The 15,483-nt window shown below is 39.9% G+C and overlaps 1 protein-coding gene across 7 annotated transcripts in view; it reads right to left on the reverse strand.

Moving 5' to 3' along the window:
* The window catches only part of Hmcn1 (hemicentin 1), a 469,150-nt gene that overhangs the window by 211,825 nt on the left and 241,842 nt on the right, over positions 1-15,483 (reverse strand). For all 7 annotated transcript variants that reach the window (XM_039090457.2, XM_039090458.2, NM_001271292.1 and 4 more), the window contains 5 exon segments: positions 14,506-14,700; positions 12,723-12,818; positions 11,432-11,559; positions 8,120-8,264; positions 5,151-5,263 (listed from right to left, as the gene is read on the reverse strand). In XM_039090457.2, coding sequence (XP_038946385.2) covers positions 5,151-5,263; positions 8,120-8,264; positions 11,432-11,559; positions 12,723-12,818; positions 14,506-14,700 — 677 coding nt within the window.

Genomic DNA, 15,483 nt, shown 5'->3' on the forward strand with positions numbered 1-15,483 from the left:
AGACATAGATTAACAAACTGGATATGCAACGAGGACCCTGCATTCTGCTGCCTACAGGAAACACACCTCAGAGACAAAGACAGACACTACCTCAGAGTGAAAGGCTGGAAAACAACTTTCCAAGCAAATGGTCAGAAGAAGCAAGCTGGAGTAGCCATTCTAATATCAAATAAAATCAATTTTCAACTAAAAGTCATCAAAAAAGATAAGGAAGGACACTTCATATTCATCAAAGGAAAAATCCACCAAGATGAACTCTCAATCCTAAATATCTATGCCCCAAATACAAGGGCACCTACATACGTAAAAGAAACCTTACTAAAGCTCAAAACACACATTGCACCTCACACAATAATAGTGGGAGATTTCAACACCCCACTCTCATCAATGGACAGATCATGGAAACAGAAATTAAACAGCGATGTCGACAGACTAAGAGAAGTCATGAGCCAAATGGACTTAACGGATATTTATAGAACATTCTATCCTAAAGCAAAAGGATATACCTTCTTCTCAGCTCCTCATGGTACTTTCTCCAAAATTGACCATATAATTGGTCAAAAAACGGGCCTCAACAGGTACAGAAAGATAGAAATAATCCCATGCGTGCTATCGGACCACCACGGCCTAAAACTGGTCTTCAATAACAATAAGGGAAGAATGCCCACATATACGTGGAAATTGAACAATGCTCTACTCAATGATAACCTGGTCAAGGAAGAAATAAAGAAAGAAATTAAAAACTTTTTAGAATTTAATGAAAATGAAGGTACAGCATACCCAAACTTATGGGACACAATAAAAGCTGTGCTAAGAGGAAAACTCATAGCGCTGAGTGACTGCAGAAAGAAACAGGAAAGAGCATATGTCAGCAGCTTGACAGCACACCTAAAAGCTCTAGAACAAAAAGAAGCAAATACACCCAGGAGGAGTAGAAGGCAGGAAATAATCAAACTCAGAGCTGAAATCAACCAAGTAGAAACAAAAAGGACCATAGAAAGAATCAACAGAACCAAAAGTTGGTTCTTTGAGAAAATCAACAAGATAGATAAACCCTTAGCCAGACTAACGAGAGGACACAGAGAGTGCGTCCAAATTAACAAAATCAGAAATGAAAAGGGAGACATAACTACAGATTCAGAGGAAATTCAAAAAATCACCAGATCTTACTATAAAAACCTATATTCAACAAAACTTGAAAATCTTCAGGAAATGGACAATTTCCTAGACAGATACCAGGTATCGAAGTTAAATCAGGAACAGATAAACCAGTTAAACAACCCCATAACTCCTAAGGAAATAGAAGCAGTCATTAAAGGTCTCCCAACCAAAAAGAGCCCAGGTCCAGACAGGTTTAGTGCAGAATTCTATCAAACCTTCATAGAAGACCTCATACCAATATTATCCAAACTATTCCACAAAATTGAAACAGATGGAGCACTACCGAATTCCTTCTATGAAGCCACAATTACTCTTATACCTAAACCACTCAAAGACACAACAAAGAATGAGAACTTCAGACCAATTTCCCTTATGAATATCGACGCAAAAATACTCAATAAAATTCTGGCAAACCGAATTCAAGAGCACATCAAAACAATCATCCACCATGATCAAGTAGGCTTCATCCCAGGCATGCAGGGATGGTTTAATATACGGAAAACCATCAACATGATCCATTATATAAACAAACTGAAAGAACAGAACCACATGATCATTTCATTAGATGCTGAGAAAGCATTTGACAAAATTCAACACCCCTTCATGATAAAAGTCCTGGAAAGAATAGGAATTCAAGGCCCATACCTAAACATAGTAAAAGCCATATACAGCAAACCAGTTGCTAACATTAAACTAAATGGAGAGAAACTTGAAGCAATCCCACTAAAATCAGGGACTAGACAAGGCTGCCCACTCTCTCCCTACTTATTCAATATAGTTCTTGAAGTTCTAGCCAGAGCAATCAGACAACAAAAGGAGATCAAGGGGATACAGATCGGAAAAGAAGAGGTCAAGATATCACTATTTGCAGATGACATGATGGTATATTTAAGTGATCCCAAAAGTTCCACCAGAGAACTACTAAAGCTGATACACAACTTCAGCAAAGTGGCTGGGTATAAAATTAACTCAAATAAATCAGTTGCCTTCCTCTATACAAAAGAGAAACAAGCCGAGAAAGAAATTAGGGAAACGACACCCTTCATAATAGACCCAAATAATATAAAGTACCTCGGTGTGACTTTAACCAAGCAAGTAAAAGATCTGTACAATAAGAACTTCAAGACACTGAGGAAAGAAATTGAAGAAGACCTCAGAAGATGGAAAGATCTCCCATGCTCATGGATTGGCAGGATTAATATAGTAAAAATGGCCATTTTACCAAAAGCAATCTACAGATTCAATGCAATCCCCATCAAAATACCAATCCAATTCTTCAAAGAGTTAGACAGAACAATTTGCAAATTCATCTGGAATAACAAAAAACCCAGGATAGCTAAAGCTATCCTCAACAATAAAAGGACTTCAGGGGGAATCACTATCCCTGAACTCAAGCAGTATTACAGAGCAATAGTGATAAAAACTGCATGATATTGGTACAGAGACAGACAGATAGACCAATGGAATAGAATTGAAGACCCAGAAATGAACCCACACACATATGGTCACTTGATTTTTGACAAAGGAGCCAAAACCATCCAATGGAAAAAAGATAGCATTTTCAGCATATGGTGCTGGTTCAACTGGAGGGCAACATGTAGAAGAATGCAGATCGATCCATCCTTATCACCCTGTACAAAGCTTAAGTCCAAGTGGATCAAGGACCTCCACATCAAACCAGACACACTCAAACTAATAGAAGAAAAACTAGGGAAGCATCTGGAACACATGGGCACTGGAAAAAATTTCCTGAACAAAACACCAATGGCTTACGCTCTAAGATCAAGAATCGACAAATGGGATCTCATAAAACTGCAAAGCTTCTGTAAGGCAAAGGACACTGTGGTTAGGACAAAACGGCAACCAACAGAGTGGGAAAAGATCTTTACCAATCCTACAACAGATAGAGGCCTTATATCCAAAATATACAAAGAACTCAAGAAGTTAGACCGCAGGGAAACAAATAACCCTATTTAAAATGGGGTTCAGAGCTAAACAAAGAATTCACAGCTGAGGAATGCCGAATGGCTGAGAAACACCTAAAGAAATATTCAACATCTTTAGTCATAAGGGAAATGCAAATCAAAACAACCCTGAGATTTCACCTAACACCAGTGAGAATGGCTAAGATCAAAAACTCAGGTGACAGCAGATGCTGGCGAGGATGTGGAGAAAGAGGAACACTCCTCCATTGTTGGTGGGATTGCAGACTGGTAAAACCATTCTGGAAATCAGTCTGGAGGTTCCTCAGAAAATTGGACATTGAACTGCCTGAGGATCCAGCTATACCTCTCTTGGGCATATACCCAAAAGATGCCTCAACATACAAAAGAGACACGTGCTCCACTATGTTCATCGCAGCCCTATTTATAATAGCCAGAAACTAGAAAGAACCCAGATGCCCTTCAACAGAGGAATGGATGCAGAAAATGTGGTACATCTACACAATGGAATATTACTCAGCTATCAAAAACAACGAGTTTATGAAATTCGTAGGCAAATGGTTGGAACTGGAAAACATCATCCTGAGTGAGCTAACCCATTCACAGAAAGACATACATGGTATGCACTCATTGATAAGTGGCTATTAGCCCAAATGCTTGAATTACCCTAGATCCCTAGAACAAACGAAACTCAAGACGGATGATCAAAATGTGAATGCTTCACTCCTTCTTTAAATGAGGAAAAAGAATACCCTTGGCAGGGAAGGGAGAGGCAAAGATTAAAACAGAGACTGAAGGAACACCCATTCAGAGCCTGCCCCACATGTGGCCCATACATATACAGCCACCCAATTAGAGAAGATGGATGAAGCAAAGAAGTGCAGGCCTACAGGAGCCGGATGTAGATCGCTCCTGAGAGACACAGCCAGAATACAGCAAATACAGAGGCGAATGCCAGCAGCAAACCACTGAACTGAGAATAGGTCCCCCGTTGAAGGAATCAGAGAAAGAACTGGAAGAGCTTGAAGGAGCTCGAGACCCCAAAAGTACAACAATGTCAAGCAACCAGAGCTTCCAGGGACTAAGCCACTACCTAAATACTATACATGGACTGACCCTGGACTCTGACCCCATAGGTAGCAATGAATATCCTAGTAAGAGCACCAGTGGAAGGGGAAGCCCTGGGTCCTGCTATGACTGAACCCCCAGTGAACTAGACTATGGGGGGAGGGCGGCAATGGGGGGAGTGTTGGGAGGGCAACACCCATAAGGAAGGGGAGGGGGGAGGGGGATGTTTGCCCGGAAACCGGGAAAGGGAATAACACTTGAAATGTATATAAGAAATACTCAAGTTAATTAAAAAAAAAAGTTAGAAAAGAAAAAAAAGTGAGGGTTTCATCAATATAAGAAAACGAATAAAAGGTCAATCACAGGACAGGGATGTAGAAGGGAATCCATGGATTTGGATAGGTGTCTAACACTCTTTGGTCAAACATGGAATCCATACAGCAAGTTGCACTTGGGCAGGAGCTTAAAATGTCTTGGATGCAGTTACCTACCAGATGCTTGAAGTACATACATACATAACGGTATGACAATGGTAGGAAAGGCTGTGTGCCAACAACTGTTTTGAACACTGTATTTGTAGCCCTCTCTTGTCACCTCCCCTGGGCCTCTTGGTTCCAGAGCAGCTCCACATAATGCCATAGGCCACGCTTCTCTCAGCCCTCCACCTTTAACAGGCAGGACAACCAAGTACATGGAGGTGTTAGTACCTCCAGGAAGCACGTGTCCTGGACCTACACCCCACTTCCTGCCCATCAGAGGGCTCCTTCTGAGATGCATCTACCTTGTTCCTGAAAGGATATCTAGAACACCGAACCCTTTCATGCCAGCCACAGAGGAAACCAGCTTGGGGAATGCCTGATTTAGCTTCCTGCCCTCGTGTGTCTCACCCTCTTCCCATCCTGCTGAGGCCTCCGGAGAGAACACTGTAAGTCCTCCCAACACTGTGTTTCAGGGAACACCACTCAATCTATAACTTACCTTCGACCAAGTGATAGACGGCTTGGGGATCCCACTCGCTCTGCATGGCAAAGTTACTGGAACGCCTTCAATGGTGCTGAGTATCTGCTGTCCGTGCTGAATGGTAGGCAGAACTGGATATGGAAGTAAGGTTGGCATCTGATCAATTGCTCTTCCATTTAGTATGATATACTCAAAATTGAACAATTTCCATATAGTCTTAAGGTTTATTAAAAGAGGTGATTTTACATAATATGGGAAAGTAAGGGAATGCATGGCAAAAATTACCATCAGTACAACCTGGGCAGGTGTAATAATAGCTTAAAACCAAGTGTCAACTGATGTCTAATACAGTGACCTTCTTAAAGAAAACACAAAAGTACTGAATAAAATCAAATATTTCTTGAACATTCAAGATAGATTACAGTCTAACGATTATAGATGTGTCTCTGGAACACGTCTTCCTTACTGTCTACTACTGATTAAGCTCCGATGAGTTGATGTAAGAGCACCTGCAATGAAACGAGCTGTCCAACCACTACTTATTACACACAGCCGATGCCCACGAGAGCCGCTTTGTGCTCTACCAAGTGTAAACTGATTAAAAAGGGTGCTTTCTTAAAAGGAGTTTAGTAGAAGTATGGAGATCTTGGGAGTTCATATGTAAGATGATGAAATAAGAGACGGGTTCATCGTTTTTCAGTTAGGAATAGCATGCCTTTGCCTTTAGGAAGCTAGAGAAAACTTCACAGCATGGGAGCAGCCATGAAAGCAAGAGGAAATCTCTGTTCCCTTTGTTCTCAGTGAGAACCAACACATGCCCACATGACTGACACGCAGTACCCTCAGAGCAACAGTTCCAATGAAGCCTTCCACACAGGAATGTTTGCTAACAGAAGATTCACGGCAGAAGTCTGGTATTTCCAGATCTTTCTGTTGCATCCTGTGGTACGATGAGACCAGGACTCTTCCCAGCAGCTCAATGACATACCACATTTCTTGCTTAAAGTCAGAATTTTCCAGAACTGTCATACTACCCTGGAATAGAAATTTACTAGAACAGAAGATACAGTAGACCCCCCGAGTGCAAGAATTCCTCAGAAGGCGGAAGTGACATACAGTATACACTCATCCTTTCCTACAGCTGCCATTAGTCTCCAGCTAATTTTGTCTTAAAGTCTTGGCAGCGCATCTCCAGCTCTAAGCAAGAACATCGAGCTACTCATGAAAGCAAGAAATTTAATTTCCAGGATCATGACAGAATACGAAACTCTCAAATATGCTGTCAATTTGTGGCAACATAAGGGGATCTCATGTTTTTAAGAGCCATATTAAGTTAGACAGTAGTGAAGAAAAGTTGCAAATTTAGGTCAGTTTTGAAGCTTGATGACATCTGGGTATGGAGAAGCAATTTCTCTCCAGATTGTGAGCCTACATGAATCAACGCGGCAGTTGGATTTTGTCCTTCTCATCTGAATTTGTATTTGAATTCATTTCATTTCTTTTTATGAAAATCTCTCCCTTTTTAGAATTAGGTGAGCACCATTCCTAGGTAGTCCTGATGGAATGATACAGGATGAAACCCTTATTAACAGGAAGTAGGTATAAAGCCGCCATGCCTTGTGTTCTGATGGGTTTGAAACCCTAATAATCAGGCGGATTTTGGGGAGTTATCGACTAAATCTTTGTTTGTTTGTTTGTTTTGGACTAGAATGATTCAAAAACAGTTGTGAAACTCTTAAACTTTAATCATTAAAATATCTTGTGTCTCAGTAAATCAGGTCATTGGGTTGTCTGTCTTCTCACCTCTGTGATACAGCGAACACAGGACTAATCCATCACTCCTCCCTGCAACTGAGAGTCTGGCCTCAGCATCTTTCTTAACACAGCTGCCTAGACAGTCACTAAGAGAAAACGGGGAGATGCTATGAGGGTGTGCTAACCGCATCCTCAAGTCAGTCTACAGCACTCTCCAAGAAACCTGTGGTCTGTTCCTTAAAAATAGTCACAGAATGAATGGCATGGATCCCAACATGCCGACAGGCCTTTATTATTTGAGGTTATAACTAAATTTAAGTTACTTGGGGGTGTTACTTTGAACCCTCGCAAGAACACGTCAAGTGATATTGGTGGTTAGCATAAAGCCAGAGGAGGTGGTAATTCGGGCATATAGAAGAAATGGTTTGTAGTCACTGGCGGTTTCAATAGCCAAAGGAAAATGGAAACTGGTAGAGTCCCAAATTCAGAGTCTAAATAAAGATTAAATCAATGAATGAAATCTAGTATCTTTACTTCTTTTTCCTAAGACATTCATTGTTGCAGTTAATCTATTTTTAGTATTATATTATAAAAACAATTTAGGAGACTCAAAAACAAATATAAATTTTTATGAGAATTGCTTAAAATATGAAGCTGTCTATTATTATTGAGATTTTTTAAAAAAAAGTCTGGTAACTGTTACAAGTGGAAAATTGTCTTTGGATTTTCTTATTTTGTGACCTTTAAATTATTCAATGTGCAAAAAAATTGTTTGGAGCACACAGCACATAAGACGACATTTAGAAAAGCTTAGGTCATATTTAATTCCAACAGAGGGGTCATTAGTGAGGACATGTTTGTTTCACAATAAAAAAAAAAAAAGACAATTCAAGACAATTTGGATGGTACACTAAGTTCAGCTTGCCTGAAATTAAAATGTATTTTTAAACATGATTCTTTGAGAGCTGAGTTCTCTTTTTATCAATTAAGAAACCACTTATAAAAGCTCTTGGCCAGACTTAGCTGGTGGATCCCCAGAATGTCTTTTTGTGTACATAGGGAAGGGAAATCTGGAAACAGTATTAACAATGTAGACATTGTTCAAGAAATATAAAATAACAATTGGAAGAAAGCTCTCCTTCCTGTAATTAGAGGAACAGAGTTATTTGATTAAAACCTATGAAGCCTGTTTTGAACAAGGTTTGGAAGCAATTATGTTGGGTCCTTCTTACCATGCACGGCTACAGAGGTTGTTTTGTTATTGGTTCCAGCAACATTACTGGCCACACAAGTATATTCGCCTCCATCCTGAAGTCGAACTCTTTCAATATGGAGGCTCCCATCGCTGCGCACAGTTATGTAGGGATTTTGTACCAACTTTTGAGTAGAATAAAAAGAAAAAGTCATTTATTTTTTCATTTGAAAAGGCAGAAATTTGTCTAAGCCTAAGTCAGATCTGTTTGTTTTATTAAATTGAATTATTAAATTTACTATAAAGTAAACTGGGATCTTAGCACCATTGGTATAAAAAAGATCAGCACAAATATTCTGGAGAATTTATTAATCATATCCAGTCCCCATATCTCTCCAGAAGTGTACCTACCATTTGCTATCAGAGAGTTATGCCCATCCCTGAAAGGGATGCCATTTTGTGTTTCTATAAGTTCTGTTGCCCAGAACTCTAACTTCACTGTAGTTCTTTTCTTTCAGCTTACATTGTTCTTCCCAAGATCTTTTCCTCACACTAGCAAGCACCTTGATGTGTTTGACATTTTCATTCTTTTATGTAGGTATCTATTACACCAAGGGAGGGAGACTTCATCTCAGCACCCAACCCTGTCAGCTGTCAGGCTCAAGAGCAAGGCCTCAGTGCAATCCAGGTATCATGCCAGAGAAGGCTAGCAATATTTTAGCATAAAAGGGATTATTTCTAAGCCTCTATCATGTTACATGTTACTTCCCAGCTTGCCTCATAACTAGGATTTTTTAAGGCATACTGTATTTCTTTTATACAAAAATGAGTGAGCTTGCAATTACTCATATGGAGTCAATTCACTGCTAATGAACACTTCTAAAGGACAGTGAGTCCAGATACTCTGGAAACCAGGAGAAGTGGTCTGAGCAAGAGGAAGCTCTGTGTCAATAGAGTACACATTTATGGAAATTTTTCGAAGAACTGAAATGTTACCCACATCCTTTTCTAGTTAAAAGTTATATGCTAATAAATACTTAATAATATGTTATGGATCTATGTTCTTAAAATAATTCATCATAAAAGGCATTTAAAACTCACCATAAAAAAGAGTAATATATAAATTGGAAGATTTTAGAGGAATACTAATAGTTCATAATGTCCTACAGAGAAGGGTATAAAATACTTAAGGACTATGAATATATTGCTAGCTTTAATTTTTGCATATTCTGAAGGCAATTTAATAGTAATATCGAATGGGGCATTATAAAACATATACTATCAATTATTTCTTAAAAATTCAAGTTCAAATAGAATAAATGACACAAACAATATTACCAAAGACTGAAAGCCCTCAGAACCAGAACAATGGATCAGCAGTTAGAACCATTACTCTTGCAGAGAAAGCTAAGTTTGGTTCTCAGAACATACATCAGCAGCTTAAAAGTGCTTGTAAGTTTCCCTCCAGGGTATTTGACTCCCTTTATTGGACTCTGATGCCCATATTCACACATAAACTACATACATACAATTAAAAATAAAAATAAGCTTCCGGTCTTCATCTGTGCCCAGAGCTAAGGCTGTCCCACAGCCCTCGACACAAAACCTGCCCAGAGAGAGCTGGTCTCCCAGGAGCACTCTCACCTCTAAGCCCACAAATGAAACCCCATTTTGCTCCACTGATTATCCAAAAAGGGACCCACCAGGAGCTCATAGGAACCTTGGAGCACACTGGGACAGGATCCTTCGGGTCTCCATCTGCGTCCTAAAGACTATACATGGACTGACCCTGGACTCTGACCCCATAGGTAGCAATGAATATCCTAGTAAGAGCACCAGTGGAAGGGGAAGCCCTGGGTCCTGCTAAGACTGAACCCCCAGTGAACTAGACTGTTGGGGGGAGGGCGGCAATGGGGGGAGGGTGGGGAGGGGAACACCCATAAGGAAGGGGAGGGGGGAGGGGGATGTTTGCCCGGAAACCGGGAAAGGGAATAACACTCGAAATGTATATAAGAAACACTCAAGTTAATAAAAAAAAAAGAAATATTTTCCAATATAAAATATTTTAAAATTGTATATTAACAAACTATAAAATTCTACAAACCAAAAAAAAAAAAAAAAGAAAAGAAATAACAGAACACAGGTAAACAAGTAGAAGGCCTTAAAAAGAAACACCAAAATCCTTTAAGGAATTACAGAAAATCACAATCAAACAGGTGAAGGAATTGAAAAAGCCATCTAGGATCTAAAAATGAAAATAGAAACAATAAAGAAATCACAAAGAAAGACAGCACTGGAGATAGAAAACTTAGGAAAGAAATCAGGAGTCATAGATGCAAGCATCACCAGATGCAATTTCATCACATCATGAAATTCATAGGCAAATGGATGGAACTAGAAAATATCGTCCTGAGTGAGGTAACCCAGTCACAAGAGAACACACATAGTATGCACTCATTGATAACGGGATATTAGCCCAAAGCTTCGATCAAAAGCCCAAAAAATAATTCGCAGACCACATGAAGCTCCAGACAAAGGAAGACCAAAATGTGGAAGCTTGAGTCCTTCGTAGAAGGGAGAACAAATATTCACAAGAGGAAATTCAGGGACAAAGAGTGGATCAGGGACTGAAGAAAAGATCATCCACCTGGGGATCCATCCCATGTGCAGCCACCAAACCTAGATAATATTGCTGATGCCAAGAAGTGCTTGCTGACCGGTGCCTGATATGGATGTGTCCTGAGAGGCCCTGCCAGAGCCCTCCTGATACATTTGAGGATCCTCACAGTCATCCATTTGGACTGAGCATAGGTGCCCAATGGAGGAGTTAGAGAAAGGACTGAGGGAGCTGAGGGGTTTGCAACCCCATAGGAAGAACAACAACATCGACCAACCAGACCCCCCAGAGTTCCCAGGGACTAAACCACCAACCAATGAGTACATGTGGAGCGACCTGTGACTCCAGCCACATATGTAGCAGAGGATGGCATTGTCAGGCATCCATAGAAAGAGAAGTCCTTGGTCCTGGGAAGGGTCTTTTCCCCAGTGTAAAGTAATGCCACGGTGTTGGAGTGGGATGGGTGGATGAGAGTGGGAACATCTACATAGAAGCAGGGTGAGGGGTGAGGGGGGATCATAGAAGGGGAGGAAAAGGGATAACATTTTAAATGTAAATACATAAAGTATCCAACAAAAAAGAAAGAAAAAATTAAAAGTAAATATTTTTAAAAGAAAAGCTTTGTTACCTAACAAAACATGCTTATAAGTTTATCAAATCGAGCTTTCAGCATTTGTGATGTAAAGCATTCTTAAGAAAAGGTAAGTAAGGAGGCATATATTAAAACATTATTACCATGGCTGAGTTCTTCATCCACCGCCGTTCTGGAATGGGATTTCCAGCCAACAGAGTACAAGGCAAGGTTAGTGGCTGTCCTTCAATCACACTGGCTTTGGAAGGGCTGATTCCAATAAGTGGGGCAACTACATCAGAGAAAGATCACTCAGCTTCACGAAGGTTGGGAGGGGGATTTTTGTAAAGAAGGTTGACTACAAATTATGTTGTTTAATACTGGAGTTTTCAGGAACAGGACTTTAAAATAGAACGGAAATAAGCTTGAATGTGGACATAGCACATTGAAGGAAGACTGGTAGGAGGACAGGCGGTCCTGCAGAAATATCAAGAGGAAAGAGGAAAACCTCCACAGAACAATGTCAGGGTCAGATGCTCACAGCATATACATTAGAACGGAGAGTGTGTGAGGGTGCTTGTGAGTGGAAACCTGAAGCTATCAGAACCCACTCTCAGGGAAATAGCCAGAAACAGAATAGACTAGGGATGGTAGGAATCATCAGGACCCCGTGGGAACAGCACAAGCAAAGTAAGCAGGGGTGAGTTTGCTAAGAGACTAGAGCGAAGAAGTGTGGTTTACCTGTTCTTTCCTAGAAACTGACAAAAGCAATATATCACAAATGAGACCAAATTCCTTAAAAGATATTACCTTAAAATGTAGGTTACAGACAGAACAATGAAGACATACATACAGAAAATAGTGAGATTTATACCACCATTAATGATAGGCATCGAAGTGCTTAAGGTCACATTTAATGCTGTAACAGTTTGACCTATGAAGTACTGAGAAAAAAATTCCAAAGAGTAATCGGAGGAATAAAATTCAGGATGAGAATAAACGATCAGCTCCACCAGTCAGACATGTCTACCGGTAAAATATTCTGAGGCAATCAGGTTCCCAGAACTTGGAAATAAGTTATATTCTGTTTTTACTTTGCAGCTCATAAATATAATCCTCTGTGGGTTAAAGTGACATAAGACAGGCCATCAAAAGCATAATTTGTTCACGTGTGTGTGTGTGTGTGTGTGTGTGTGTGTGTGTGTGTGTGTGTGTGTGTGTGTGTTTTCACATTTAGGCTTAAACCTACTTAAACTGACCAATAATCAAATAGAAGACGGGGAGGCTTAGGTGCTCCCGAAATCATCTATAGTTCTAACAGTGTATGGAATATGGCTGAGGAACCCAAGACTCGACCTGGCTTTAGAATCAGTGGAAATTGTCACTGTAAAGGACGACATCACCCAAGAGGTCTGAGGTGGAGAACGTCACCCCCAGAAAATTACTTAATCTTACCAAGTCCTGTCACTGTTACTGTTGTCTGCGACTGTATTTTTCCAAACTGGTTTTCTGCTTCACAGATGTACGTTCCTTTATCACTTGCCCATAAATCTGGAAAGAAGAACTCATTTATTCACTCGAGACCGTTATAAAACATTGACAAGATACCAGGCACAGTGCTGAGATCAGGAACAGAAATCGCATAAACACCTTTGGCACATTCGTGTCTAGGGAAGGAGACAGAGAACTCAGCCATCACAGTGGAGTGACAAATTCTCTGTGACCGATTGATGGTATGTGTAGGAGTTGGAGATTCATGGCAGAGGTAATTCCCAGCTGTAGTTTAGAGGGCAGAAGTGCATGTGGACATAAAGTCTCACCATCACGACTGTGCAGTGTGACCTCAATAGACGTGACACCAGTGAGCATGCAAGGAGGGACAGAGGAAAGCCTGTCCCACTGTACCCAGAGGACCAGTGACGATTGAGGAAAGCCAAGAACAGGAGAGGTTCTAGGGAACAGCACACCCACTGGTTCCCAGTGCCAAAGGATCACAGTCTGAACAGGTCATATCTAGGAATATATGCACATAATACACACATACAAATGCATGTATACACATATATGCATGTAATAAGGATTAGTTTTTACAAAAGGTCATGAATTTGAAAGAGAAAGGGTAGGAGTTTATGGGAGGGCTCAGACAGTTGGAAAGGGAAGGGAGAAATGTTGTAATTAAATTATATCCTCCAAGATTATGGAATAATATAAAGAGTAATACATAAAGATAGGCAGAGCGGTCTACTAGTAGTGAATTGTAACTCAGAAACATGACTGGAAGAAAATCAGGTTCTACTTAAAGGGTAGGAAGCTATGTCACCCTTGGTACACGTCTATTCTTTGTGAGGGAGACTGTCCAGTTGCCTAGTAACCAGAAGAATATCTTCGCATTTAAGGAATAAGAAGCTAACAAGAGATGGGTGATACAGGGGGCAGATTTGTAGAGAAATAAAATATGGCAAGAATTTTGAAGGCTCCACCAGAACTGTGTAGATTTGACACGTATTTATAACCAGGAAAGCCTAATTCTGCTTAAGGAGAAGACATGACTATTCATCCACTTAGAAAAACTCCTAGATGCCGTATTCTGCAAGGAGATGTGGGGTCCTTGGTGAAGCCGTAAGAGCAGGCATGCATGGTATTGAGACCAAGCACATTCACACACAAAAACACATTTTAAAGCAATTTGCTTTTCTCATCTTTCTTTTTACTGTGTGTTGGCTGTTGATATAATTATGTAGGTAGGACAAATGCATGGAATTGTTTTTCCAAGATTCCGAAGAGCATTTTGGAAGACATGAAATTAACACAAGCATTGGGAATTGTCAGGATAGGAGGATTAGTCACAAGCTGGACGGCATTGTGAGGAGGCCTGTAGCCTAACGCTTTTATAGTGTTGTTCATGGCTTGTGAGCAACAAGAAAACCAAGATAAGATTTTTAAGTAAGGGAATGATTTTAATTTTATAAGTATTGTAGCCAAGCATGTCCAGTTTAACAGCACAATAGGAATATCCATATTTGTATATAAGATATCCTGGCATAGTGACTGTCAGGAGGCCAAGACAAGAAAATCAAGGCCCCAAAGCCTTTCTGAGCTACCATACTGAGTTTTTGTTTAAAAACAAGAGAAACAAAAAGCAAACTAAGTAAAAAATACATATATTCAAATTTATATACATCAACACAAATGCATGAACTCAACCACATCCTACCCCACACATATGCTCTAAACTTACTTGAAATAAAGAGAGCTCCTGTTCTCAGCTGGCTGATGGAACTAACTGAAAAGGGTTTTGAGAAAACTGGCATGTTGTCCAATCTCCGCCATTTGATCTTTGGTTCTGGATAACCCTGAACATAACAAGGTAATGTCACATTGGAGCCAATTTCCATGGACACATCAGAAGGTTCTTGTATGAAAACCGGAGGTGCTAGAAGAAACAATATAGGAAAATGTCACTGGCAGAGGATATGGGCATAAGCCTTATGAAATCATTAACAGATTGAATCTGAAACAAATCATTGTTCACAAAATATTGTAAATTTACCCTATAGCTACTCTCATCTTAACCTATGCCAGGTGTGAAAATTTTTTCTTTATGAATGAACTCTTAAAATTGATACTCATCTTTGTAGGTGATATGAAGATCATCTTAAAGAATTATTATAGATATCTCTTTTCAGTATGAGTATATGTCATAGTACTCAAACCTTAAACAACTCTAAATGAGCTGTTTGTAATGCAATATAATATTTCTGGTATTTTTAAAAACCTTGTTGACTGGATTTGTAAATGAACTTAATTTGTACCAAAGCCTTTCTTCACTAATCCCTATCAGACATGCTTACAGCATTTATTACTGAAGTGTAAGCCTGTTTGGTAAGGTATTCTTGTTCCTTATAGCTTGATGTTTAAGTCAGAGAAACTTAAGTTTGAGAATCAGTCATGTAAGGTAGAATAGCAGAACACATTTAATAAAGAGAGAATAGCAAGTGCTTAGCTTCCTAAGGAAAATTGAGACAGATGAAGAAATCTAGAGATTTTCATCATTCCAGTAACTAGGGAAACTGAGGGGAAGACCCGGAGATCTAGGATGGGCACACTTAAGAAAACACGGGTCTGCCATATAAGGAGGATGCTGTTGGGAACTGCCCAGGGCTGAGCTCTCAGAAGCTGATGAATACTAAAGCTTGAGACTTCAGGTAAGGATCAA

This window comes from Rattus norvegicus, chromosome 13 (assembly GCF_036323735.1).
Source record: "Rattus norvegicus strain BN/NHsdMcwi chromosome 13, GRCr8, whole genome shotgun sequence".
Lineage (NCBI taxonomy): Eukaryota > Metazoa > Chordata > Mammalia > Rodentia > Muridae > Rattus > Rattus norvegicus.